The sequence below is a fragment of the Grus americana genome, chromosome 25 (assembly GCF_028858705.1).
Source record: "Grus americana isolate bGruAme1 chromosome 25, bGruAme1.mat, whole genome shotgun sequence".
Taxonomy (NCBI): Eukaryota; Metazoa; Chordata; class Aves; order Gruiformes; family Gruidae; genus Grus; species Grus americana.
In genome coordinates, this window is record NC_072876.1 from 7,508,683 (window position 1) to 7,536,514 (window position 27,832).

A 27,832-nucleotide genomic window follows, 5' to 3' on the forward strand; every position below is an offset into this window, starting at 1 on the left:
CCCCCAGGGCCCCATGGCATCCCCCCCCCCCCCCCCCGCTCCTGCTGCTTCGCCTATCCTGGAGGGAGCAGGTCCGGTCCAGGGCCCGGGCTGGGAAAGGCAGCAGCTACCCAATACTGGGGCCAGCTCTCCTCCAAGGTCTCCCCCAGCATTGCATACACATCCCGCAGCCTCTTCCGGGGGCAGTGGTGTCCTCAGTACCTACGAGACGGCACTGAGCCTGACTGCGCTGTCACGGATTCTTTTTGGATCCTGCATGTGGCCCAGGCTGGATGAGCTCCATAGGGAGCCTGGTTAGAAGTAAGTGTGGTGGATGCCTTAATGCCATGCACGACCACCCCGCCTGCAGTGCAGAGCAGGGGAGGGGGTGCTAACAGGAGAAGCGGGGCTGTGGGTCCCCCCAACTCCTTTGGTGATGCCATCCTGAGTCTGGAGGGACAGCAGCAGGAGGATTTGTACATCATTGCTAAAAGAACTGCGTCCAGAGGTGGCTGGGATGTGCAAAGCCAGTGGCAGTAATGGCACTGCCTGGGGTACCAGGGCTCTGCCGGCACCTGAATGCGATGGTTTGGCTTGCAGAAAGGGGAGAAGCACTGGAAGTGTGATCGGTGTTAAACTATGTCCTCTGGGTCCCCTGGTTCTGGGACAGAGTGGGGTGTATTGAATAGCCAAGGCACTGTGAGCAAGGCTTTGATGGGTATTTCTTACTGGTAGGACAGACTCAGCCCTCTGTCACCTAATGCTGGTGTGGGCAAGGATGCGACCCCCTAAAATATGTGTCCCTGAACCCAGTAATGCTGTGAAGAAGTCCAGGGAAGAATTTGCTATGGGGTAGTCTAACCCAGCAGTCATCTTTCCCAAGCAAACCCATCACCAGTGATGCAAACCACAGCAAAATACTGCTGGATGTGGCATCCAAATGCACAGAGTTGGTGTCCCAGGAGAAGTGTTACCCAACCAAGGGGTTTCACAGGCTGTAGCAGCCCTCGTAGTCCTGGCTGTCAAAGAAAACCACAACAAATAAAAAAATATGAACTTCAGAACCATTTGAGTCAACCCATGAACAAATAATTTTAATGTGTTTTTTCAGCAGACCGTAGTTTTCTCGGAGCTCCACAGTCTCCTCTCTTTGAAGTTGGACAGATACAGTAAACACAACAAATATATGATACAACCCATCACAGCTGGATTAAAAAAAAATACACAAAAAATATAATACATAAAAAAATGGATTTTTAACATTGTGGACTGACACAGCTCTAAAAATGGTGAATGTAACCCTGGTAAGCTTTACAAAGTCTTTAAAAAAATAAAACAGTACTTCATGTGAAATTCATAAATACACCGGAGGAGAACGGAGGGGCTGGGGGGGTTGAGAAGGTGTCTCTGGGATTGTTGCTAAACACCGGCCAGGGCCATTGGGGGTATCAGGCACCTTGTGCGTGGGGTGCAGGTGGGTGCCCCAGGGCTCGGTGCAGGTGGGATGGAGGGATGCAGGGATGGAGGGAGGGATGGAGGCACAAACCGGTCCAGTTAACAAAGAGCTTCGTCCCCCAGCAGGGCCAGGAGCAGGGCATGCCTGTGTTTTATGGCGGGGAAGTTTTGTTTTCATTCCCAGAGTTTTAGATCAGTGAGTGAAATGAAAGAAAGACAAAGAACCACGAAACAACAAAGAAACATGCTACATATGAGAACTCAGCCAGGTGGCCTCAGCACAGCCCTGGGATGGGATGCTGATGCCTTTCCCTGGATTTCTCCCTCTCTCTTTCTCCCCTGCTCCAGCCGCCCCAGCTCACCACAGCTGCCTCCGTCCAGCCCCACCACCGAGTCCTTGCCCGGGCACAGGGCTGGGGTGGCTCTGCCCTGTCCCGCGGGGATGGGTGGCTTCTCCCAGCAGTGAGAGGTCAAAGTCCCTGTGCCTCGTGGGACATGTGGCATTGCGATGGCAGCCAAGGTCCTTTCCTGGGGTTGAGCCTGCTCCTCCGCACCCGGCAGCATCAAGCCTAAACCCCTCTGTCCCCCCATCCTGGGCTCCAGCACCCTTCAAACCACTCCTGCCCTCCCGCAGCACCTGGTTCTGCACCTCCTGCTGCCTTCATTATCCCACCGGCATGAGAAACCCACCCAGACCTGCCCCTCTCAGGCTCCTTGTCCCCTTGCCAGCCTCCTGCCACCTTGCTCCATGCCACCGCCACAAGACTCAACCTCTGTCTCTCTGCGTCCCTCCTGCACCCTGGGGATGCTCTCCCCGAGCTCTGCCCTTGGAGCTGCACCCTCAGGACCAGCCACAAAACTACCTCCAAGCAGACCTAGTTCTTTGTCCTGGTGTCCCTCCTGTCCTCTGTCCCCTCTTTGTCACCTCTGTCCCAAACTCTGCCCGCTTGCAGCCTGGTCCTGCATTGCACAACATGCTTCCCCCTGCATGAACTGCTTCCCTGGCTGCTTCCCATGGGATGCAGGCAAGCCAGCCGGAGCGGCTGTGGGGAGCAGCTGAAACCAGAATAGTTAACACACAAAAAAGGGGGGGGGATGAAAAAGGTACACATGCAAAGTAAATCAGGCAAATCCACCCTCACTGCTCTCTCCTCATTACTCTTCAGCAAGTGACTACAGAGGGGTACGTTTAGCCTGAGCCGCCCCCAAATGCAATCCCTGAAAGCACACAGAGCTCAGGGGATCCCACTGCCACATAAAAACCAGCCTCCAGGCTGCAGCAACCCGAGTGATGGAGACATCCCTACACAAGCCAGCTCCCCGTGCCTGCCAATTTTGCTGCACAGCTCCAACTCTCTGCGTCACCTCCTCCAGTCACCAGCGTGGGGTGGGTGGCGGGGGGCAGGTCCCATACACTGCAGCGGGGCATAATCCTGATTACAAGCATGGTGTCTTTTTTAAAAGTATCAAAAAGCACTTTAATTTAAAAAAGGGGAAAAAAGAGCCATAAAAAAAATGGTTTGCATCATTGATGCCTTCCTGCTTTCAGTGCTGCCAACTCCCAGTGTCCCAGGCAGAGGAGCATCCCAGGTGCTGGTCCCTGGGGACGCAGCAGCATCCCCCTCCACCACCCTGCCATGCTCCTACCTGTTCCCACCTCAGCACGTCTATCCCCATGTCCCCGCCGCCACCCACTGCACCGGGCTCTGCCGGGCAGTACCAATGCCGCAGCCGCTGCCATGCCAGTCGGTTTTGGCCCAGACCTGGCGTGATGCCATGTCCTCCAGCCCATCCATGCTCGTTTCTCTCCCCTCAGGACAGGGACTTCATCCAAGCAAGGGGGAAGGCAAAAGGAGGGGTCATCCTCCACTCCAACGTCCTGCTGCTGGTGGTGGCATAGCAGGCTCCTGGCCTTCATCGGTGACACCAAAGGCCAGTCTCTCCCCATCCAGCGCCGGACGCAGGTTTCCTTTTTCCCTATGCTTCCTTTCCCATTCTTCTTTTTTTTTTTAAATTTATTTAAAAAAAAAAAAGAAACTGTTCCTAAGTAGAAAACATCTGCGATCACAAGTCAGTCTTTTTTGGCTATTGTTTTTCTTCCTCCTCCTCCTCTCTTCAAATGACTTCTCAGGAGGCAACAGGCACAGGTGGATTTTCTACATGGCCCCCTCCCTCCCCTGTGCACCCCTTGTGCCCCTGCCCGTCCCCGAGGGCCCCTAGTCCTTGACCAACTTGTACACGTGGTGCTGGGCGCCATGCTCACTGGTGGAGACCTCGAAAACGAAGGCTATGCAGAGCAAGGTTTCCTGGGTATCCCTATTCGTAACAACCTGCGGCAGAGCAGAGAGCACGTTAGGAGGGGACTGTGCCAATGAGGAGATGCTGTTATTTGGGGGTTGCATGGGCACAGGCACAGCCACTTTATTTACACTATCAAGATTTGCTCCCTGTAATTCAGAGGATTGCACAGACTCAGGCATAGGCACTTTAATTGCACCACCAAAAATTTGCTACCAATTATTTGGGAGACTTACACAGGCTCAGGCACAGTCGCTTTATTTGCACCATCAAGATTTGCTACCTGTAATTCAGGGGTTTGCATGGGCTCAGGTACAGCCATTTTAATTGCACCACAAAAAAATCTGCTACCCCATTTTTTTGGGGGGGGTTGCATGGGCTCAGGCACAGCCAGTGTATGTGCAATGCCAAGGCTGGGTGCCCCAGGGCTGGGCATCACACAGCAGTGATGGTAGGGGAAACGCAAGCATGGGCACAAAGCTCCTGGTGGGAAACGCTCCCCGGAAAAGGAAGGGAGATACCTGCAGGATGGTGAAATTCTCCAGGACGCTGTTCATCATGTACTTCTCTGGGAGGTGCTTGAGTTTGTGGATGAAGTTGATCATGTACTCACACATGGGAGACCGGTGGATGCGGTAGACAAACCGGCCATTCTCCAGCCGTGCGTACTCTGTCTGCAGGGAACAGCAGAGTGAGCAGCTGCCCCATGACAGCTGAAACACTGTGGCGGACGTGGGCATGAGCAGGTGGTGGCCAAGTGGGACATGGTGGAGATGTCCTCTCCACTCCACCCATGGGACAGGCATGCACCCGCATGTCCTACACCCAGCCCTGGGGCTTTATCCATCCCCAGACCCACAGCAGACCCAATACCAACCCCTTCCCAATGCAGCAGGGCACGGGACTCACCTCCACCTTCTCCACGACCTGCTTCCCAAAGGAGCACACCTTGGTGGAGACTGTGATGGTCATGTTCTCTGCACTGCTGTACTGGCTGCTGACACCGTAGAAAGTCCCCGGCCCGTCCTGGATTGTGCTGTTCAGATCCGCCTGGAGAGATGAGAGTGGGGAGAGGGTCCATCACGCCCAGCTCGCAATGGGGACGGGAGACACCTGCTTATGGAGCTGCTCAGGATGCTCCTGCTCCATTGGCGGGGTGCCCAACCTGCAATAAGCCTGTGGTTCAAGGACAACCCTCCCCATCCTCCTCCTCCCAGCACCGTACCCAAAATTTGACGAGGAAGAAGGAGTTCTGTGGCCCACGCTCATAGAGCTCCTTGAGGCCACCTTTCTTCTCAGGGAACTTGTCATAGATCTGGCGGATGTCCACGGCCTCCAGCAGCGGATCGCTGTATGAGGGGTTTGTCTGACCGATGTGCACAAAGAGGTGTTTGCTGTACTGTAAGGACCGGGGGGCGGGGAAATTAAAAAAGAGAGGTCAGATGAAAGCAAGATGCTTTCACCCCATGGGTGGTGGGGACACGAAGGGGACCGTTACCGTTTCGGCATCCCGTGGCACCTCCATGAAGGCGGAGTATTCAAGGAGCCGGAGCTTGGCGGAGGCAATGGTGCGGTCCTGCCAGACGGGCACGGCCGAGGCGGCTGGTGGGAGCGGAGCCAAGGGCTCATAACCTGGGAAGGGCACCGGGAACAAGGGGCAGCCGTGAGCCAGAGGGAGCCCCCCCTGCACCACCACAACACTTCTGTCCTTACTGCACCCCCCACCCTCCCATATCTCCCAGCACGAGGGTTTTCCCATGGGGTGGCCAAAACAAGGGATATGCCAGTCAAGCTCCTGGGTGGAAAGGGACAGGGGAGGACACAGCAGGGTCCCACTCACCTTGGGACTTTTGGCCGGGTTTAGACCAAGGTTTTCCCCCGGCAGGGCAGGGGACTGGACCACAGGTGGGTGGCACAGGACAGGTGACAAATAGGACCTAGCAGGGGTGCACAGGAAGCCCTGCAAGGGGGCAAGGTCAGCACTTACTGGCTAGTGATGGAGGCATGGGTGGCTGGATGGGGTAAGCTGGTTGTGCAAATGGTTTAATGCTGGAAAGCAAAGAGCATCGTTAGGTTAATGAGGCCCGGGTCACCCCAGGCCCTTGCCAAGGAGGGGGTCCTGCCTGGCGCCGGACAGTGGAGGGGGGTCTCGTACTTACTCCTGAGAGGGTCCAGGCTGTCCTGGGATAGGCCCACTCCAAAACTGGGGGAACAGCACAGGGAAGAGTCAGCGGCTTCTGACCACCCCCCAAATTCCCCTCCTCACCTACTGCAAACCGCAAGGAGCCCCCCAAAGCCCTCCTTGCATTGCCACCATGGCCAAGGGGACATCAAACATACCCCCACTGTCACCTGTGCAGCTCAGGCATGGGGATCTGTGTCCCCCTCCACCCCAGGGTGTCCCTATACAAGGGGCATGGGGCTGTCCTCACCCTGGGGGCAGCAGAGAAGACGGCCTGAGGAAGAGGAGGCGGGGGGCTGAGCTTGTTCTGCAGGACGCTGGCCGACACGATCTGCGCGGAGGACATGGAAGCCATGCTCTGCAGAGCCTTATCCTTCGAGACCTGGTCCTGGGAGGGGACAGGAGGGAGATAGAGGTTACACAGGCAGACTAAGGCCCTCCCCCAATCTGACCATGCCTGGCAGGTTTTTCAAAGCACAGAGCTTGTCATGTAGCCAGGCCAAGGGGCCAGGGTGGGTATATGCCTCCCCCTCCCCAAATTCACCCATGTTAATTAATGCTTTAAGCTTGCAAATGTTCCCCTGGGCAGGAGTTGCTGGGTCTGGAAGGTGTTCCTGCTCCCCTGGGGGACACGAAGGGTTTAGCCCCTCCACGGAAGGGGGTGAAAGGCAATGGGGAACAAGAGGCACCACAAATTCAAGCTCAACTTACCAAGTTCATGGCCTGTCCGCAAAAGAAAGAGAAAAAAAAAAAAACAGGTTAGAGCACCGTGGGAGCCTGCAGGCAGTGTGCACCCCTCCAAGTTGTGTATCCCCCACCACGGCTCATCACCACAGCCCAATTTAGGCAGCAAACCCCTCGACCAGGCTGGTCACCAGGGGATGCACATGGTAGGCACAAATGCCCAGGCTTAATCCCACCAGAAACAGGATGCCAAAGCCCCCTACTATTTTAGGAGGTCACTGTGGCGAGCCAGGCCTGCACCTTTGTTGACTTTTTAATATCCTTTACAACCTCCTCAGCAGTCCCCAACACTTGCAGCCTGGGCACAGAGAGGAAGAGTCGCCCGGCTCCTGCCCTGCCAGGCAAAGGGCACCTGCACCCAGCTGCCCCGGGACGTCGGCACCAACTCCCTTACAGGAACCACATGGAAGAGCTGGGGCACAAACTCCTGTACGCCTTGTGCATTTATATAGGAGACCAATTATTTTTCCTTCTCCCTTTTGCTCCAGAGGTCGCAGCACCTCTGGGGCAGGCGCAGAGGGCTCCAAGGTCTTGCCCCAGGGCTGCTCCTCCAGCCGCATCACCAGGACGCGGGTGTGCTGGTCCCACCGCACACCCTGTTTTCCCTCTGAATCTTCCTCGGGGATCAATCGCTTCATTTATTCTCTTTCACCTGGGACAGGGCAGGAGTGTGGGCATGCAGCCACATGTTGGGCAGCCGTAACACGCATGTGACTGCAGCTTAAAAATATATATGTTGCTCACGGAAGGGAGTTTCCATTCAACAGGACAAGCTCTGGGTGAGGGCAGAGGGCTGCCTGTGCCAGGCTTTGCCTCCAAGTATGGCTGGGAAGGGACGTTTTGCATCCACAGCATATCGCTTAGGGAGATCTCTGCCCTGGCTGTTCCCTGCTGGATGCCTGCAGGCAGCATGGCCTGGGATGGAGATCACAGCCACGGACACCAGCCTCCACCCCCAGGTCACTCTTGCCTCTGACTCCCTCTTGTCCTGCGCTGTGCAGCAAGAAAAGCCTTTTTTTTTTTGGGGGGGGGGCGGGGGGGGAAAGGCTGTTGCTAACCCTGCTGCCCCCTGCCCCCCCCCGGCTGCCCCACTTGGGGTTGGGAGCTAGGTTTAAGATGTCCAAGCCCAGAGGAGTGTCCCAACGTTGTTTTGGGTGCCCTCTCCTGGCTTCTCCCAGCAAACCTGAGGGGGCATGGGCACCCTCATGGCACCCTGCTCATGGGGCACTGGGGTCCCTGGCTTTGGAGGGCACAGTTTGGTGGGCTCCTGGGTAGTGTGAGCTGGAGCTCCTTAAAGCTTTGGGGACCAAAATGCCAGTGCCAGCTCTGACACTGTCCTCTGCTGCTAGCCTCAGTGCCAGCGGCTTGGACACAGCACCCAGGACTGGGACCCAGGGAGCTGGTGATGCTTTTGGGAGGTCATGGCAGGGGACTGAAAATTCTTCTGGGCTCCCACAGCCTCGGCCAGGCAGCAGGTCCCCCCTGGAGCCTGCCCAAGGAGATGCTCCCCAGGGTGGCAGTGCAAGGGATTAACTCAGGAGCATCCCAGGCTGCAAAGTCCAGCTTGGAGCTGGCTGTCCCCAATGGGTGGTCGTGCAGTGGGGACCGCTCTGTCCCCCACCTTGCACCGAGTGGGTCTGACCCAAGAAGGGCTCGGTCCTTCGGCAATGCCCCCAGTTCTGCCCACACCCCCCATCATCACCTTCCCCACCACCGCCACAAAGCTCGGTGGGAACAGTTACGGAAGGGTTAGTTGGGCTCCAGTTAGGAGGAAGGAAGGAAGGAAAGAAAAGCCAACCAGAGAAGAGAGGATGATCCAGTTTTTCCTCAGTCGGCTCCCTTGGCCCCTGGAACCACGGGCTGCCCCGGCACTACCATGCCCCCTCCCTGGGACCACCGTGCGCCCTCCCTGGCAGCATGGCCCCATCTGGACCCACTGCCACCCACATCCCTGAGATGCCACCTGGGCCGTACTCAGACCCTGGTGCATCAAAGCCATCGGGCTGGCAGCCTGCAGGGGCTCTGCTTCTGCCCATGTCCCACCAGCACCTGTCATGAGTGGGGCCAGATCTCAGCTGGGGGGGGGGGTGTGCGTGCGCATGTGTGCACGCCCCCTTTGCACCCCTTACTTGAACCTCACTTTACCTTGCTGGCTGCTATGGGGGTGTCCTTCCCCTCCTGGGAGAACCCCTGATGGCCCAAAAGAGGGGACGGCCCTTGTGCATCACTGGATGAGGGTTTAAACCCCCATTTCCCCATGGCGGAGTCTTTGCCTGGGCAAAAGGAGGGGATTTGGCACCCAAATTCAACCTTCCTGGGGGAGAGGGAAGGGCTCTGGTGTCCCTACCCAGCCTCCAAGCTGCAGCCCCCCCCCCTTGCACTTCTCTTTGGACATCCCATAATGATGCCACTAAAAGCCATCCGGTACCAGGAGCCGAGGGAGGGGGAAGAAAAAAAACCACCATAAAAGAGAGGTATAAAAGAAAGCAAGCAGCACACCGCAGAGCCGAGTGCGTTAGTCATCAGCAGGCGGGGGGGCCAGGCGGGGCGGGGGGAGAAACGCGTACCTTCAGCTTGGACTGAATCTCACGAGATTTCCGTCGGGCAAGAACCTGCAAGTGGCTAGAGACCTGCAGAGAGAGAGCAGAAGGAGAGGGGGAACAGCAGAGCCGTCAACCAGAGGAAAGGAAAAGGAAGGAGAGGGGCTGCCCATGCTCACAGAGACACCGCCACGGACACCTGGGCAAGGGCGCCAACGTACCTTGATGCCAACCTGGTACTCCCGCACCTTCTTCCGAGCTAGAACCTGTATGTGGCTGGACACCTAGCGCCCGCCACGCCGTTCAGAAAGGAAAATACAGAGAGCGTGAAGATGTGTTCCCCTGTGCAAGGTGGGATGTTGTCCCCGGGGAAGAGGGGGGAGTGCAAGGGGTTCCGGGGTGATGGTCCTGGAGATGGTGAGGGTCCTCTGCCTGCCGTGAGCTGGAGGGAGGAAAATTGGGGGGGACCCCGGCGCTGCGCTGATTGATGCTGGTTTGTGGCCCCCCCCCCCCCACCGGCTGGGGTGAAGCTCCTTGGGGTGAAGCTGCTGCAGTTGGGGGGGGGTCCACATTTACCATCTCCTGGGACTTCCTGGGCAGACAGACGCCCCTTGGCCCCTGTGAGCGCAATGATCTACTGCTTGCACACAGCGCTGAGGATACGGCCCGGCTGGTTTGGGGTGCCCCTGGGTTACCTCAGGTGGGGCTGCAGCAGGACTGCTGGTCCCAAAGGAGACTCAGAAGGGACCGGCTCATTTCCCCAGGGCTCCTGCTGATTTTGCAGGTGGGAAAGGTGAGAAGTGGGGGGTGGGGTTGTGTCCAGACCCTGAGATGGGCAGGATCCAAAGAAAAGGGGCTGATGTCCAGGCAGGAAAGGTGCAGCGTGGCTGGGGTGCCTGCCCCAAGCCCCAGGCAGGGTGGAGGTCCCTGCACCCACCAGGCACTGGCACTGATTTTAGTGAGCTCCTCACACCAGTGCCAGGCTGTCCAAGGAGGGACCCCAGGCTGTCCAAGACACAACTGCACAGAGGGGACAATGCCACATGCACGCTCCCCTGTGCCTTTTCCAAGTCCTCCCAGAGTATCGCTTTTGCCCAGCGCTGCATCCTTCCCCCCATGGAGGGGGGGCCCAGGGAGTTCAGTTAAGGCTTTAAGCCAAAAATAAAGCACTGCTCACTGCTGGCCTGAACACAACAACGGTGGCTGGACCCTGTCCCTCTCCCTCCAGCATCGGTCCTGGAGGGATGTCCCCCCCTAGTGCCGGGGGACCAGCATCCCTCTCTTGCAGGGACTCATGGCACAGAACAGTCCAAACCTAAGTGTCCACATGCCCCAAACCCCTCTGTGCCCCCATGGTGGGAGATGCATCTGCTCCCCAGCATCCAGGGCCACCAGCTCTGCCAGGACAGGCAGCACTGTGGAGGGGAGGAAAGAGCCTCCGGATGCAGGACAAATAGGTATGTCACATCGAGAGCTGCAGCAGTCTGGTCCTCAGACAGGTTTGGTCTCTGGCATGAAAATGCAGTGAGGGCTCGCAACTGGGATGGATGTGACCCTGCGCACACGCTGTGCACGCAAAAGGGGACCGTCATGTGCTACCTGCCCTGCCAGCATCCCTGCCTGACCACTGCCTGCCCCAGCATCCAACCTTGCAGGGCAGTGAGGTCACGGCGAGGGCTCTGCAGGACCTCGGGGCTCCCCGTGACCAGCGCTGCAGAGCACACAGCCTGTCCCCGGCCAGGATGAGGATGGCTTGCTCTCAGCCAAGGGGTTTCGGGGTGCCTTCACTGCAGCATCTGGCACAAGTGTCATAAAGCCCAGCAAGGGGCAGAGGTGGGAACAGTCCTCAGATCCAGGTGGAGTAGCAGAGAGATGCACATAGATGCACACATTGCTTGGATGGAGATTTCAAGGGCTCCTGCCACCTGTGGGGTGACCCCAGCCAGGCAGGGGGGCCTGGGTGCTGCCTGTCCCCATACCCCAAATTTCAGGGCATCCCCAGATCAGGCTGGCATAGACCAGCCCAAGGGCGTTTGTGCTTGCAGATGAAGCTTGAGGGTCCTGCTGGCAGTGACGGTGGCTCCAGGAAGGGACGCAGAGAACGGGCGACACAGCTGCACTACCGCTCTCCCGGGGCTTACCTGGCACCCCCTTCCTGCCCCCCCCCAAACCCTCCTAAAAGAAAAAGCAGAGTGACAGCCTCACCTGCTTCCTCGTCCGTGTCTTCCCTGTCCGCAGCTTGATGTACCGGGCTATCAGTTCATTACGACCTGCCGGCAGAGCCAAAGGGTCAGCCCCAGGGAAATGGGGGAGGGGGGCAGGGGCATCAGGCCCAAAAGGTGCCTCCAGCCCCTACCCTGTCCTGCCCAGCCCAGGTGGGGATGTGCCCAGCCCAGGCTGGTGATGCTGGTCCTTAACAAAGCCGGTCATTAATGAGGCTGGTCCTTAATGAGGGAGGCACTGCCGGGAGATGGCGCTGCCATGATGGCTGTCTGGTCCGAGGGGACGTTGGGGCAGCCCAAGGGGACATGGGGGTGGCCAGCCCCCCACCAGGCCAGCAGGACCTACCTTGTGGCCCCCACCCCAATGGGTTTGGCAGCACCATGGGGCAGGCATGGGGGGGTTCAGAGAGGGGTGGCAGCTACCAGGAACCTCATGCCACAGCAGTGTCCCCAAACATGGGCAACCACGGACCACCCCCAAAAGCCATCCCAGCGGGAGCACCCACGGGGAAGCCGATCAACCTGCTCCCCGCAGCCCTTCCCACAGGGGTCCCAGGGATCCCCCCCGGCACCCTGCTTCCCGTTTGCAAGTCATGCTGGCCTTTCCACCAGTATTTCCTAACGTCCTGGGTCTAATTTGAAGCAGAAGTTGCTTTTGAGCCACATTTTAGGGGCCAGCTGTGGCCAATCTACGTTCAAACGTCAGAGCAGCTGGGAGCTTTCTTCTCCCGGCCCCGGCCCCCCCCTGCCGCCGCACCCCCCGCACATGGGGGCGGCCAGGCACGCCAGATTTATTTTAATGGACCAGATGGTCGCGGTTGGAACTTGTCGAAATGCCCTTGGAGCGGGTTTCGGCTTTAAAAAAAAAAAAAAAAATTCCCTTTAAAAAAAAAAATACATGTCCCCCTCTTCCATCCCAACTGGCCCCCTCCCAACTCGGAGCAACTGGGCACTCCTGGTGGGGGGACAGACACATGGGGACAGACAAGGCCAGGTGCCGCAGGGGACGGCTGCGCTTTGGGGTGCCTGCACCAGGCAGGAGCTGGTGGGTGGGGAGCCAGGGCCACTGTGGGTCCCTGCACCCCTGGAAATGGGGGCACCCCTTGCATGGCCAGTGCAGCACCCCAGTGCCACTCTGACACACCGAGCATGGCTCCCATTCCTCCTGCCACCCCCAGACTGCACCAGCTCTGCAGCTTCATTACTGCCTAGTGAGGGCCAGGTCCCCAAGCATGTCCTTTAAGCCCAGGTGAGATGATGCCCGCAGTAGGGTGCTGCCCAGGGGGTGCAGGCAGAGGGGACCCCAGTGCCGAGTCCCAGCTTGGGGTACACCTTCACCGAGCGCCGCGGCACCCTCCTTTGCACATCCCGCTCCCGAGTCCTGTCCTCTCCCTTCCCTACCCAGCCCTTGGGAAATAAATATCGGAAATAAATTCAGGTGCCTTCACGCACCCCGGTGGGACAGTGCCAACCCAGCACCCAGTGCCCAGCACCCAGTGGCCAGCACTGAGCATCTCCTGCACCTCTCCTGCCTTGCCCAATGTCCCGGCCACCGCCCCAGGCTGCAACCTTGTAGCCTCCCTGCAACCGTCCCTGTGCCCATGCACCCCATCTCTGCCCCAGTGATTCACCCAGGACCGTGCCATTCCCTCCGAGAGGGCATGTCCTCCTCCAAATTACCACATTCCCCAAATTCCTCTCCCCTGACACCACCACATGAACCAGTTGGACAGGCTGGGTTAAAAATAACCTGGCGGGCAGCGAGTAAGAGTGGGGGCCAGCGTGCCCAGCCCGGCTCCCCCTGCAGCTCCCACCTGCTCCCAGGGCACGCGCCCCTCACCCGGCCCCTTCACCACCCCCGCACCACTGGCATCAATGGGGCACGGGCTGGCGTGGCCATGGGTGTCCCCTGGAACCCCCCCAAAAAAGGGGTGGTGGTTGAGAGCAGCGGCACCGGCACACCTTTATGTCAGATGCCGGCATCGTCTGTGCTGCTGGTGGCCCTGGGGGTCCTGGTAAGCTTGGCACCTCTGGCCAGGGGTCCTGGTGGGGAGATGCTGGGGAGGGTGGGGGGAGATGAAAGGCAGGAGGCTGGCGGGGGGCCACTGCCTCTTTAAGCAGCTGCCAGATGTCTCCGAAAGGCTGGAAAAACCGGTCGGGGCTCGGCGCGCTGCACAGGGCCAGGCTCCCGGCGGCACTTCAGCTATTCCTGGAGAAATCCAAAAAATGCACCCACTTGGGAAGCACCCCCAGCCACCAGCCCCAACAGCCTGGGTTGGGGGCCCCAGCAAGCAGGGTGGCATAGGGAGCCAGCGTGGGGATGGGGACAGTGGAACAGTCCTCACTGCAAAGCCTTGGCCCCTTTGCCCCTCTCCACTGATGGCAGGCAAGCCACTGCCAGTGATGGCAGCATCCCAGGCAGGTGTATTTTGGAGGCTGGGGATGGAGGTGCTGGCCCTGGTCCCTCCATCATCATGGAGTGACAGTAATGTGACAACCCATCCGCAGCTCTGAGGTCACCAGCCCTGTGGGTGACACCATGGGAGGTGGAGGGGAGGAGGGGCCAGCCCCTATCCCGGCAGGGATGGGGACACCATGGCACCTTCCACCACTCTTTGGTGGCAGCATGACCCCCTGCCTGCATTGTCCATTCTCATCTTCTTCCTCCCTGTTGCAGAGAGCCACCAAGACAGAGGCATTTTGGGAAACACCAGGAACCAGGCTGAGACCACTCTCAAACTCATTGCACCATTGGGGCTGACCAGCCCTGCTGCTACCGACAAACTCATCGAAATCCAAGCTGGGTGCCAGTGGCACTGGGGCGGGGGGGTGGGTGGCCCTCCCCACCAGGTGATCCCTGCGGCTGGGTCCAGCTGGGGAAGGTTTGGGGGGTGGTGCAGAGGCACATGGGAGCGGGAGGGCTGGGGCTGGCCCGGCAGTTCTGCACCCAGTCCCTGCCCACACCCGTTCCCTGCCTGACGGCTTCACCAAACCAGTCGGTCCGGCAGGGCCGAGAGAGGGAGGGAGCAGCAGGGAGAGCCAGCGCAGAGGGAGGGGACGTGGGTCACTGCCACCTCCCCAGTCCAGCTCCACGATGCACCTGGAGAAGCTGCTTTCGGGGTTGGGGGTGCTCGAGGGCGAGGACCCAGTGTGGATTTAGGCAGGAGGTTTTGCTTCAGCCCTGGCTGCCCCATCCTGCCTGCCACCTCTGTCCTTGCCCCCATCACTCACCGTACATCTTGCCCTCATCCGAGAGGATGATTTTCCGCCGGCCGCAGGGGGGGTAGATCGCCAGCGCCTCCTGGAAGCTCTGTTCAATGTCCGGACTCCACACACCCTCGGCATCATTGTCCAGACTCTTGTCCATGCCGTCCTGGCCATCTTCCCGCCCCTCCCCGGGGCTGCCGCTGGCGTTCCAGCTGTTGGACGCTATGGTGCTGGCTGCTCTGGGCTCCGACCCCGAGCCCCCACGGACACGCGACAACCTGCCGGGACACAGGGGACACCCGTTAGAACTGGAGATCCTTGCCGGGGGTATGGGGCTGCAATGACAGCGTGGTCCCAGGTCTCTCCCCAGTGCCAACCCTGTCCCCACTCGCACCCGGGGCCTGGACCAACATCCTGGTGAGGGGCATCAGAGACAGATACAGGCTTTCCTTTGGGACAGAGCCTCGATTTCCAGAGCCACAAGCAACCACGTAGGGTCCACTCAAATAAAATTTAGGAATGAAACAGCTCAGATGCTGCATTATCCCTACAAGGAGCTCAGGCACATGGTGCCCACGGGTGACGCCTCGGGCTGGGGCAGCAGCAGTCCTGCAGCCTGTGAGCCCCGACCCCTCACTAGCACCCACTGCCACTCAGCCACCTCCTCTGGCAAGCTGGCCCTGAAAAGCCTCCCCTGCCTCAAAAATCCCCACTCTGCTGCGCCTGGCAAAGGCAGAGCCAGGATTTGAAGGGAGACGCTGGGCGGCTCCAAGCCAGACCCCACTAATGGGAACCAGGTGGCCGGAGCCCTCCAGCAGCCCTGCCCCTGGCACCAGAAGATGCCCCCCCCGCCCCGAGGATACTCGGCCAGGGCCCCGGGTGCTCCCCGGCTGGTGGGTGATGCTGGGGAGCCTTCAACCTTCCTCCTCCTCCTTTTGCCCAGCTCTCGGCACAGTGTTTTGCAATAACATGTTTGGCGGCAGCTGCTGGCGGTGGGAGCGGAGAGGTGTCTCCTGCGCCGCGCTTCCCGGACGGGCTGGGAGTGTACAAAGGTCTCCGGCGCAGACATCTCCTTTTAAAGGAACTGCAGCAGCCTGCTGGCTCAAGCGTGCTGTGAGGCCTTTTTTTTTTTTTTTTTTTTCTTTTATAAAAAAAGAAACTTCCCCCCCCCCCCCCATCTCTCTCTCCCTTGCTGTGATGTGATGTCAGCCCCTCCGGTCCCCGCCACCCGCCCCTGCCCACTGTCCCCCCCGCCTGCCGCTCCCCCTCTTGCCGAGCACTGTGGCCAAATAAGGAGAACTGGATTGTAGGATCGAGCCAGCCGGCCAAGGGAGGGATGGCGGCAACAGTGCTGGATGGGCCCGCAGCACCCCAAGTCCCACAGCACCCCGATTGTGCCTGCTGCTGGGGTGCTCCACAGGGCAGCCCCCGGGAGGGATGCATTGTCCAAACCAAGCGGGGTGTTGGGGATGGGAGGGTAGGGGGACACCAGGACCAGGCACCAGGCAGGGACGGCAAGGGTGGCACGTGGGGACAGCCCTGGCGGGACCCTCCCCGCTCTTGCCCCTGCAGCCCAGCGAGCACAGCAGGGCTGCGTCCCAATGCGGCACCTACAATTGGGTGTACGGCTGCCTCAGCTGGGTGCTGAGCAAAAGCAAAGCTACAGGGCCAAGGACGAAGCTATAGGGCTGAGAGCAAATCTATAGGGCTGAAAGCAAATCTATAGGGCTGGCCGCATTACTGCAAGCAGGATCCCGGAACAAGCAGCATCACCAGTGCCCTGGGTCACCGTCCCTGTGCCGGGCACTGCACACGCAGGCAGGGTGCCAGTTGCCCACACACCCTGCCTGCAGCACATCCGCCCCCCCTCTCCCCAGGAGCTCCCTAGCGCCCCCGAGCAACCCCAGCCCCCTCCCACCCCACTCCCCCCCCCCTCCGGCAGGGAAATCCCAGCCCAGCCTTTTTGAGAGAGAGGAGGGAGGATGATGCCAGGGCCAGCCAAGGTGTGAGGAAGCAGCTCCTCCTCCTCCGCCGAACCTGCTTTTGGCCAGGCCAAGACATTGGATTTCCTGGAGGGAGGGTGCAAGGCACCATGCTGACGCAAGGCACAGCCGAGCGCCGTGCTCCACCCAGCCCTTACAAAACACCAACAACAGGAGCAATTAAGAAACCGGCATGGCTGGATGGCCTGCGGATGGACCGCCAGCCAGACCTGCTCCGGGCGGGGAGGGGACCGGACCTGCTGGAAAACATGTCGCCAGCTCCTGCCTCCTGGCTGATCCCCAGGGACCAGGTGGAGAAGCCCCCTCCCACAGCCCAGGCATCTCCGTGGGGCTTGGGGACCCCAGGGCCACCAATCTGCAGTGGGGAGGCTCCCCCATCCGTGCCCACCCATGAGCAGGGGTGCTCACTGGCACCCTGGCCAGGAGAGAGTCCCTGCACCCAGTTCACTTGCCCCTCTGCACCCTGCCTTTGTGGGGTGCCACACTGCAGCCCAAGGCTTTAAAGGGTGCTAGAGTGGGGGGGCTGTAGCATTGCAAGGTCCCCCAGCGGGTGTGGGATGGGTGCCTAGAACAGGCAGGGGAGGATGCTGCTGGGGCAGCCCTTATCTCCCTACAAGGCCAAGGCTGCGTCAGAAGACAGGGACAGTGTTCGCACGGGATGACAGAGCTCGGCCCTGACACCACGTGTGGGGGGCACAAGGGAAACCCGGGGCTTGTGCAGGCAGCAGGGTTGCAAGCACCGAGAGCTGCTTGGGGCTGGAAAGCCTGGAAAAGCAATGAGAAGCCTCTTTAAACTCTGCAAAAGCAAAGAAGAGAGTTGCAAAGAAGGAGGGGTGCTCGGGAGATGGGTATTTTCTGGTGGATGGGGGAAGGAAACGTTTTGGAGGCAGCAGCTGTGGTCAGAGTGGTGTGGTGGGCACCCTGTTGGGGCTGGGTGCGGGTGATGAGGTCAGGAGCAGCGTGCTGCCGGGACCAGCACAACCAGCCGCGATAGCAATCAGGGAGCACAGGGACATCACTGCTCAGAGCTGAGGGTTGTGGGGCCGCAAGGTGGGCAGAAGTACCCATCGCCCCTGCAAAGTCACCAGGCAAGGGGCAGCACCCTGTCCCCATCCCTGTCCCGTGCTGCCAACCTGGGGGGGAATGGTGTGTTCCTCTTCCCCAGCGTGCTCAGCTCCAAAAGCATTGCCCCATATAATGCACGACGAGTCACGGCAGCCCCCATGCCACCCCAAATCCCTGTGTCCCGGCTGCGCCAGGGCGCACAGCCAAGAACCCAGGTGTGCCCAAAGCAGCAGGGTGATGGTCTACCACCCACCCAGCTGAGCACCCCACCGTGCCACCCAGCCCTGCCTTGGCCAGTATCACGGCACAGGGACCGAAGCCTCTTGACATGCTCCTTGCTGGACTCAGCCACCCCTGCCCTCCTGGCTGGTCTCATGTCACCCCTCCCTGGGTGCAGCCCCTGGGCTGCCACTCCCTCAACCTTTGCAAACTGGGGGGGGGGGGTGGGTGTGGGGTGTGTTGGGGGGTGGCTATGTGGCTATTGCCACAGCATCCCCCTGAACTGCCAGAGATGCAGAGCATGGCATCCGCTGCACGAGGGGGCCTGCAGCACCGTGTGTCCCCAGCTGACACCATCCGGGGGGACAAGGTGTGGGGCAGAGCGGCCCCAAGGTCCCATCCTTATCTGGGGCTTCCCCAACCCACAGTGGGGCAGCACCAAGACCCCACAGGATGATCCCCCACAGTGCTGGGGACACTGAGGGGGCCAGCAGACCCTGCAAAGCGGGGAGGGTTGTGTCTGGCTGCATCCCGGCTCCAAGCTGCCTTCCCATGTGGGGGCCCTGGGGCAATCCAGCCCTCCTCCCTGCCCCCCCTGCACTCAGACCCCACAGCGAAAGGATAAAAGTTCACCGACAAGCCCGGGCAGGTGTGGCATAGTGCGGCGCTCAGCCTCGCACCAGCACAGGCAAAGCGCTGCCGCAAGCCCCAGCAGGGCGATGCACAAGGCCACCATCACCCCCTCCCCATCACCATAGCCAGTGGCACCTGCACCCCAGGGGCGATGGGGGAAAGGAGCTCTCATCCTCCCTGCTGCTGAGCGTGCAGCCTCCCACCGGGGCCAGCTCAGAAGAGGTGCTGAGAAGCTGCCCTGGCTCCACGGCAGTGAGGTCCTCGGGGATAGCTCTCCTGCGGGGATGCCGAGAGGTGCTGCTCCATCACGCAGCAGATTGCAGTACCCTAAATGAGTAAACCCCAAAGCCAAGGCACCTGGGCACCCCAGCTCCTCCCCACACCCCCCTGGCACATCGGGGCTCAGCAAGAACATCGTTGGGGGTCTGACAGCAGGCATCAATTTGTAGGCAGGCAGAGGCTTTCATTAATGTGCTCCTTGTTTCAGGCAGGGGAGTGCCTGCTGCTGCTTGTGCCCATTCTGTAAGACGGCTGGGAACCAGGCTGGGAGAAAAGCTGCCTGCACTGTCGACACGGCCACCAGCTCTGGAGAGCCCTTCAAAGCAAACTCGAAAGCCTTGGGGCCCCTGGGGTACGCCAGCAAGGTCACAACACGCCAGGGAACATGCTGCCCTATCTGTTGCCAACCCCAGCACTGTGCACAGAACCCAGACACTCTTGGCTTGGCCAAGCGTGACCCTACAGCACTTTTCCTGCAATAGCCAAGTGCTTTTTGCAGGAACCCCGTATCCCTGGCAACTCGGCCAGGGACCCTTCGGGAATGCCTGCCCCACATCCTGCCCCAGACTCTGCCCCTATCCCACAAGGGACACCGTCCTGGTTGGCACACAGCCGTCCTGGGGACAACCGTCAGGGCAGGCAGCAGTGGTCGAGTGAGACCCAGCTCGAAGGAGAGGGCGGTGGAAGGTTTGTTTACATCGCGCTCCTCTTCCAAACAGCTCTGGGGCTGTGGTGAGGGATTCCCCAGCTCAGGAAGGGAAGGGCGGCCAGCTGCCCTTCTCTCTTCCACCCAGGTTTACACCTCCCTGCCAGGGAGGACTGGCCACCTTCTCCCCAGAGGAAACTCTGGCATGGGTTGGGGACCCAGGCAGTAGCAGAGCCCCCTGTGTGCCATGCCGGCTCCTCGTGAGACAGCCCGACTAATTTCCTCCCCTCTATCGCTTCCTGTCCCTTCCGGCTTGGCGGGCAGCTCAGGAAGCAATCGGAGCGGGGAAACCGCAGGAGGCCACGTGGCAGCATCCCACCAGGGTCCATGGCGCTTCCAGGGCTCCCCCAGGCACGTGTCCTGTGCTTCGGCTGGACCCCCACAGCCAAAGGGTCCCCCAAGCTCCCAGCAAAGCCCCAAGCCCCCACCCAGCAGGGATGTGGCTGGTCCTCACCCAGCGGTGTGAGGCCAAGGGATGCTCAGCCCCCCCATCCTGAATGACCATGGGCGAATGAGTGGAGAACTTGAGTGATTTGCCCAGAGAAAATTTGGGCAGGGAGGAGGGAAGGGATCGAGCAAACCCCAGGGCACAGCCTGAGATGCTTCCTCCTAATGGCAGAACTGCGGGAGTGCAAACAAACCCCTCTATCTCCTCCTCTTCCTCCAGCCCCGGCAGGGCAGTAGAGCTGGGTTTCAGTTGCTGAAGGACCTGAGCCAGTTTTGCTCAAGCCTCCGGGTCCAAGACCTGAAGGCAGGGGACAGATGGACACCATAACCCAGCTTCCCTCCCTGGCCCAATTACAGCTGCCCTGCCCAGCCACGACAGGGTGTTTCACCCAGCAGCGCATAAATAGAAAGCTTTTGCAGCATTAATTGCTCTCTGCATTATGAAACGAGCTGCATGGAAACAACAGGGTTAGAGTTGCCTGCTGGGGACGGGCCATGGCCACCCCGTGACACCCCCAGCGCCAGTGGCCTGTGGCACGGCCAGCACTGGGCATGGCACTCACTGGGGACCACTGAATTTGCTTTGCTCCTGCATCAAAACATGGCCATCCCAGGATGTCTCCCACTGACCATCCCCTGCAGATGATCTCGGGGTGGCCACTGTGTCCCGAGTCCCCAGGGACTCCCAGCACCAATTGTCCCAAGGGGACCGGGAAGCCCTGGGGAAGCCCAGGGCCAGGCAGTCCCGTGCCTGCAGTGGGATGATGTCCCACCGCCTGGGTGGGCCAGATGCCCCGGGTACCCTGCCAGCTCTCAGACACACTCCTGGGAGGAGAAATACCTCCACGGAGGAGTTTTGGGTGCTGCTGACCCCATTTAATGCCATTGCAGCAGGGCCAGGGAAAAAGTCTTCCGGGGAACACCGGCTGCCAAGCGAGGAGGAGGAGGAGGAGGAGGAGGAGGAGGAAGGTTGCAATGCATTTCACACCCGCCCCCAGCTGCCTCCGCCCCCGCGAAACCCAACCCTGCCCAGGGAGCAGCTGCACCCGCTGCCTGTGCTGCAGCACCCGCCAGACCCCAGGGCCAGCACCCCAGTGCTCCCAACTGAGCCACCAGGAAGAGAAACCCAATGAGGTGAAGGGGTGTAAGAGCTGATCCCCCACCCAGGCACCCAAGACACAAGGCAGTGAGGGACTGTCAGGCCCAGCTGAGGCACGGAGATGTCCCTGGCTGCCAGAATCTGGGGCAAAACACGACACGGCAATGTCACTTGGCCACTGTCACCCCTGTGAGGAGGCATGTCCCTCTGTGATGGGTTCACAAAGCCCAGGGTAGCGCCAAGCTGAGGTCCTGCATTTAATGCAGGAGTTGCATTTAGCAGGTATGCACTGCTCCACACAGACTGCATTGGTGATTTATTCCCAGAAAGGGATATTTCGGTTTAGCACCATTTTACGGTGTGCCACCACCCCAGATCAGCCCAGCAAGCAAACTCTTGTGCACACCAGGAGGGTGCTGGGTGCCCATGGCAGAGCATCACCTTCCCCCAGCACCTCTCGCCCCTGTGCGAGCTGAGAGCTGGATATGGGCACAGCAACTCCTGCTCCCGCAGATTGAAAAATTGCTCTGGAATCCTCGGGGAGGAAAGTTGCTAAAAATACATGAAGGCAGTATTCTTGGTAAAAGAAGGAGCTCCAGCAAGAAGCATGGCCCAAGAGTGCCGGAGAGCCCGGCACAGCGCGCTAGCCCCCTTCTTGGCACACTGATATCCAAACATTGGAGCTGGACCCTGACCCTCCACTCTGTGATGCCACCTGGGCAAGGCTGTGAGCAGAGCACAGCGGCCACCCCGTGTGAGAGCTGGAGCCCAAACTCATGCCATAGATGAGCACAGGTGCCAACGAGCACCAAGCGAGCACCAAGCAAGCGCCCTGCCCAACTCATCCACCAAGCATGTAGGCAAGAAGCTGGGCAGGGAAAAAGCGGGGTCTTGCACCAGACCTTTGCTCCTGGACTGCGAAGCGCCTAGATCTTCCTGCTAATAAAAACCTGACGCTCGCTTGGGTTGGGGGCTTGCGTGCCTGCATGCGGGTGTGCTTTTTCCTAAACCCGAATTGCCTAAGCCAGGGGGGAGGAAGGCAGGAGCTGGCTGCCTCTGGGGGAAGGGCAGGCGGAGAGGAGCTGGCATGGGAACGGCAGCCCATCCTCCATGCACGCCGCGCCGCTCCGCGTCTGTAAACTTTGAACATCTTCCGGAGAGAAGTTAGTGGCTATTGTGAACAGCTGGATCTAATTTTACAAGGAGTGAGGAGGAGACAGTCGTGGGGAAATAATAAGGCTTGGCGCTCCCAGGCAAGGATCCCTGAGCCCGGCCAGCCCTCCTGCCTCCACTGCACCCCACTGGGGGGGGGCGTTAGCAAGATGGCCATGGGGAAACTGAGGCATGGAGCAGTGCAGGGCTCAACCACGTCCTGGGTAATGCAAACCAGGTGTCCAGGGATCCGGGACATTGCCCCTGCATGCGTCCCCAGACCCATTGCCCCTCCAGCAGCCGGGGCATCAGCGGTGGCACAGCTTCCCCGCAGTGGAAAGTCAGGCTGCTGATGTGGGGTCACCTTCATGACCCACGGCAGCACCTTCAGACAGAGGGACCCCCAGTCCTTGCTCTCAATGTTTGTGGGCACCATAGCACGACGCATCCCTCCGGCCGGCTGCTTCCCGCTAGGCTCTGCCCCCCCCCCTCCTAAAATTAGCTCCAGCTCTGCTGTCCCATCCCTGGCCGCCCCCCGCAGCCGAGGAAGCTCTGCCAGCACATGCTCCGGGTCCATACTGATCCTCCCAGCAGCAAGGGGGAAGGGGATAAACCAGCCTCCTCCACTGCTCACATCTCGCAAGCCAGCCCCAAGCCACCTGCGAGTAAGCGTTTCCCGGCATTATTTATTACAGGGTGAAGCGCAGCCCTGAAGTGCGCTGAAGCCACCTTCTGTGCCTCTGGCTCGTAAAGGGATGGCCAAGGACAAGCTCCAGGTCAGCTTTAGTCTGCTGAGACTTAGTGCATCTTGTGACACAGCCAGTGCCCAGCTGGAAGGTGGTGGCGGTGGTATGTGCAGTGGGCACGGGGTTTCAGTGCTGCTGCTGTCTCATGGCATGTAACAGGGGGGATGCTGGGGACATCAGAGCATTGCATCCGTTCAGGACCAGGTGAGGGGACACGCTCCAGTGGGATTTGCATTGCTGGGATGGCACGTGCTTCGTGCAATTGGACACTTGTGTTTCTCTGGACCCTTCACCTGCAGGATCCTGTCAGCTGTGCCAATGCAGAGCCCTACGTGAACGCTGTCCCCACAGGATCACCAGCTGCCACCCCCAGGGATGAGACTGTGGAGCGTGCCTATCGCCTCCAAAGGGCTCAGCCACACGTGCTTACCACAAAACCCTGCAATGAGCTGCACAGGGAGCCCAAAACGGCACGTGGCACCGCATGACCCCCTGCTCCCCACTGCCACAGGCAGGTGAGTGGCTGTCTGGCACCACGAGGAGGTCTTGTCAGGGCCCCTCGCTCCCATTTCACAGGTGGGTAAACCGAAGCACCGGGAGTTGTAGCAGCGTGTCCAGACCCGCAACAGGATCTGGCCACGCATTATCGCACGGGGGGAGCCGCTCCTGCCGCGTGCCCGCTGCAGGTTGGCACGGGGCACGGCCCTGCCGGCTCACCCCATCATTACCTTCCCTCCCTCCAAAAAAACATTTCATAAGCCGCCACGTGACGGTGGCAATAGCGAACGCCCACACGCTTCAGGTGCCTGCCCCGACCGCAACACGCAGGTGCCTGGGCTCGGCTGCCACGGCCCCCGGCACGCTCCCAGCCCAGGCACCAACCCCAAATAAAGCCTTGGACACACAGCCAAGAAGCTCAGAGCACAGCCTAGCCACCCGGCAAATTCCCCAGGGATGGGAGCTCCCAAAATCAAAGGTATTTGGTTCTATCTCATCCACCAGCAGTGCCCAAGGTGGTGCAAACACCATGGCAGCCCTGCCAGCCCCTTGCAAATGCCATCAAGGATTTAACAAGAGAGAGAAGCTACTAGAGATGGGGCATTTTTTGGACAGCATCCATCCTGTCCATTGACGGACAGTGGGGTCCCAGCCCCACAAAGAGCCCCAGGATGGCTCTTGCCATGCAAATCTTGGCAGCACCCTTAGTTAGGGTTTTACTGCCCGTTCTCCTCTCTTCTCCATCCTCTGCTCCCACAGATGGGAGAAAAAGCACTAAGGCAGGAAAACATATTTTTTCCCTGCTAACAGCCCAAAATTGCCCATTTCCCCCCTTTCCATCAGCTGCATGCCCACACCTCTCCCACCGCCAAGCTCACCTGCCACCAGCCTCGTGCTCTCTGCATGTTTGACGGGAGCTGCGAGGTTACTCGCTTTTTAATACATTAATTATAGCTGACTACCACTGCCACCCACACCTCCCCAGAGCCGCGACCTGCTCACACATCACCAGGAAAAGGCCTCTTCCTTCGGCACAGTGCCAGGGCCACCGGGACTCACCTCCTGACCCGCTTGGTGGTGTCAAAATGGGGATTAAATAGTGATTAAAAGGAGATGCTGTTTCTGGTATCGTGATAAATAGTGACTCTATGTCATGGGAAATGGATGCAATTCCCTTTTTATTCATGGATGTGGAGGCTGGAGGGGGTTTTGCTTTGCAGGAGGGGGATGTTAGAGGTGGGACAGCTGCTGGAATGTTCATCTCTGTGCCCCTTTGCCCCCCAAAATGCCCTGGTCGAAGCATCCCCCTGCTCCGAGCTAAGCCTCAATGCCGCAGTCACCCCAGTCAGGATGAGGGTCCTCAAAATACCCGGGTGCCACTTATGCAAGGCAGCTGGAGCCTGCCACAGAGCCCGCCGCTTTTGAAGGGTTATTTTTGTTAGAAAAGCCAGTGCAGTGCCAGCCGCATGCCTGCCCCAGGGAGGGAGCTCAGTGCCCAAGGTCCCCTGGGAATGGGAATGTCCCCCTGTGTCACCCAGCTGGGAGGGGCAGCTTCTCACCCTACACCCACCCACAGCCCCTTCCCATGGGAATGCTGGCCCTGCAAACCCAAACAGGGCCACATCCAGTGCCTTCTCCCAAAGGGACACTCATGCCAGTCCTCTCTGGTGGGGAAGTGCCGGGAACGTTGCTTGGGCAGTGCTGCAGTGACCGTCACCTGCCCTGCCAGCAGGGTCCCAGCCCCACCACCCCTCACCCATTTCTTCCCAGCTTTACCAACAGGTGACCTTGGCAAGCCCTCACCCGCCCCCCATCTGCTTTGGGGACCCTCTTCCTCCCATCCCTGGGGCAAATGACCCACCCTGATGACCCACCCTGAAAGCCGGGTGCAGGGAAGGGCTTTGGAATCACGGAGGCCCCCAGGGCCAGCGGATGCATGGGGGGGGTCACCAGCCTAGCAGACCCCCAATTTTCCACCCATCATTGCGAGCACCCCAAAACCATGGCGGGGGCGGGGGGGGGGGGGGCGGCCTTGCTGGCAGGGCCCCCTGGAGTGGCTGGGCTGTGCCAAAGCCCTGACTCACGGCGTGCACGTACCCGCGCGGGGTAAAGCGATAGGAGCAGAGAGAGGACGCCGGTGCCCAAAATACCCCAGCGCGCCTGACACCGGAGATTATCGCTTTGCCGGTGGGACAGTCCCCCGGCCCAGCTCGCCCTGGCTCCCCGCAAAGCACCAAAAACCCCCCAAACCTCTGCCATCACCTCTCCCCCTGCCACCCCATGCCAACCACCCAACAGCAATGAGGGGCTGTGGGGTGCTCACTGCCCCCAAAGAGTCTCTGGTACCATTTCCAGCTGGTTTCTACCCAAAATATGGGGTTTTTTTTTCTTCTCAGTCAGCACAGGCCAAACGTGTTGCATAGAGCCTGAGTGGTTTTGGGAGGCGGAGGTGGGCGGCCCTGCGAGGGCTTGGCCTTATTTTCCTTCCAAGGGGGTTAGGGGGGAAAAAAACAACAACCCCAAACCCAAGAAGGGTATAAAAATAAAATAATAATAATAATAAAGATGACACACGGCTGAAAATTATACACCTAATTGCTGCCTCGTTAGCAATGCACCCCTATGACGAGGCACAAAGTGTTTAGCATACAGTCAGCATATGGTCATCCCCTACATGTGTGTGACACACATGTAATGTGACACGCGTGTGGCCCCCACACCCCCCTCGGCCCCCCGCCCCCCGCGCTGTTTCCCGAGGGGCTTCGGCCAGGACCAGAAGGCAGACGGGGCGGTTTATCGCTTTATACAACGCCTGGCGCCCGCGCCCTCCACGCTCCCGACGTATGGGCTATACCATACACAAGGCCTCTTTGTAACCCTTTAGCCCGCGCCCGCCGCGCACCCCGGGGATGCGCCGCAGCGGGGAGGACCCAGCGGAGGGTCCGGTGGGGTGGAGGGGTGTCGGGCAGCGCAGCCCCGACGGGGTAGGAGCCTGGGAACCCGATGGGGAAGGGGTTGGGGACACCCTGGCGAGACCTCGGCTGTGCCCCCTTCTACTCGCACACCCCATCGGGGGCCGTCGCGGGGGGAGAGGCGGGGGAGCCCCGGGGGGAGGCCCGGGGGGAAGGTACCGGGCTGCGGGGGACGGGGGGGACCGGCGAGGGCTGGTGCGACCCCACCGACCCCTACGCTCCGCCGGGGCTCGGTGCAGCCGGAGGGCTGCGGGCCGGGAGGAAGGAGGCGCCGGAGGAGGAGGAGGAGGAGGAGGAGGGAGGGGGGTTGGGAATCTCTTCCCGGCGAGCACTTACCTGCTCCGTGCTCCGGAGGGGCTGGGCCGGCCGTGGGTGCCGGGACCGGGACCGGGACCGGGACCGGGACCGGACCGGGGCCGGGCCGGGAAGGGCGGCAGGAATGCGGGGAGCGCGGCGGGCTCCCGGGTCCGCGCACGGAGCCAGGCGCAGGGACGGGAAAGTTTATGCAAGGGAGGAGCAGAAAGTTGGGAGTCAATCAGGAGGCGGCGGGGCCGGCCCGACCCTCCTCCCTCCCCCGCTGCCCTCCTCCCTCCTGCCGGCCCTCCCTCTCTCCTTCCCTCCTTCCTTCCCTCTCTCCTTCCCTCCTTCCCTCTCTCCTTCCCTCCTTCCCTCCCTCCCTCCCTCCTTCTACCCGCCCGACCCTCCCTCCCTGCCCGCGCCCCCGGGGCGGCGGCTGCAGCGCTTCCCGACGAGCACCGGAACGCGGAGCTTCCCCTCCGCCGGGAGGGTTTTTGTGGAAAAGGCAACGCTGGAGCCCGGCTCGGCCCGGGCTCTGGGAACGGCCTCAGGGAGCCTTCCTCACCCTGCTCCTCCTCCTCCTCTTCTTCCTCCTCCTCCGGCCCGCAGCCCCGGGCTGCAGCCTCGGGCTGGGGCATGAGGGTGCTGCTGTCCAGTCCTGTCCGTCACCAGCCGATTCCCCATGCACACACTCATCCCCTTCTGCACATCCTCACCCCCCCGTGCTTCATTCCCCCATACTCACCTTCGTCACCCTGTGCTCATCCCTCTCCACATACCTTCACCCCCCCCCGCACACCTTCATCCCCTTCCACACACCTTCATTGTCCTCTGCGCACCCTCGTGCCCTGTCACCCACTTTCATCCCTCTCCTCATCCCCCTCCTCATCCCCATCTTCACACATCATCCCCCTCCAAACACCTTCATGCCCCTCCTCAGCCCCCCACACCCCTCCAGCATGCAAATTCCCCGTCTGTCCTGGACCCCCCCACCCCACTCCATGGTACCCAGGATGGGGATCTCAGCCCACGCGGTTGTGATTTCCCAAGGGAACCGAGCCAGGCCACGGTCATTTCCTCAGAGTGAGC

The 27,832-nt window shown here is 60.3% G+C and overlaps 1 protein-coding gene across 5 annotated transcripts; it reads right to left on the bottom strand.

The window, feature by feature from the left end:
- Positions 1-1,046: 1,046 nt before the first annotated feature.
- TEAD3 (TEA domain transcription factor 3) lies at positions 1,047-26,970 on the bottom strand. 5 transcript variants are annotated; one of them, XM_054804032.1, is made up of 14 exons: positions 26,783-26,970; positions 14,652-14,905; positions 11,404-11,468; positions 9,420-9,482; positions 9,226-9,288; positions 6,626-6,637; positions 6,165-6,302; positions 5,892-5,935; positions 5,720-5,781; positions 5,231-5,364; positions 4,958-5,131; positions 4,642-4,782; positions 4,254-4,406; positions 1,047-3,764 (listed from the first exon to the last, which is right to left on the bottom strand). In XM_054804032.1, exons 2-14 carry the CDS (start codon positions 14,785-14,787, stop codon positions 3,651-3,653), a joined length of 1,299 nt encoding a protein of 432 aa, XP_054660007.1. In that variant the 5' UTR covers positions 14,788-14,905; positions 26,783-26,970; the 3' UTR covers positions 1,047-3,650. The 5 variants fall into 5 exon arrangements, with proteins under 5 accessions (XP_054660007.1, XP_054660009.1, XP_054660008.1 ...); XM_054804034.1 differs by lacking the exon at positions 9,226-9,288 and having other exon boundaries at positions 26,783-26,968; XM_054804033.1 differs by lacking the exon at positions 9,420-9,482 and having other exon boundaries at positions 26,783-26,967.
- Between the last annotated feature and the right edge of the window lie 862 nt (positions 26,971-27,832).

Bases quoted from the DNA above. Each gene is read 5' to 3' on its own strand.
- TEAD3 (XM_054804032.1), bottom strand. From the start codon at position 14,787: ATGGACAAGAGTCTGGACAATGATGCCGAGGGTGTGTGGAGTCCGGAC. The intron at 11,469-14,651 runs GTGAGTGATGGG...CTCTGCCGGCAG, and splicing joins GGATGAGGGCAAGATGTACG to GTCGTAATGAACTGATAGCC. The intron at 3,765-4,253 runs GTATCTCCCTTC...GCTCTGCCGCAG, and splicing joins AGAATTTCACCATCCTGCAG to GTTGTTACGAATAGGGATAC.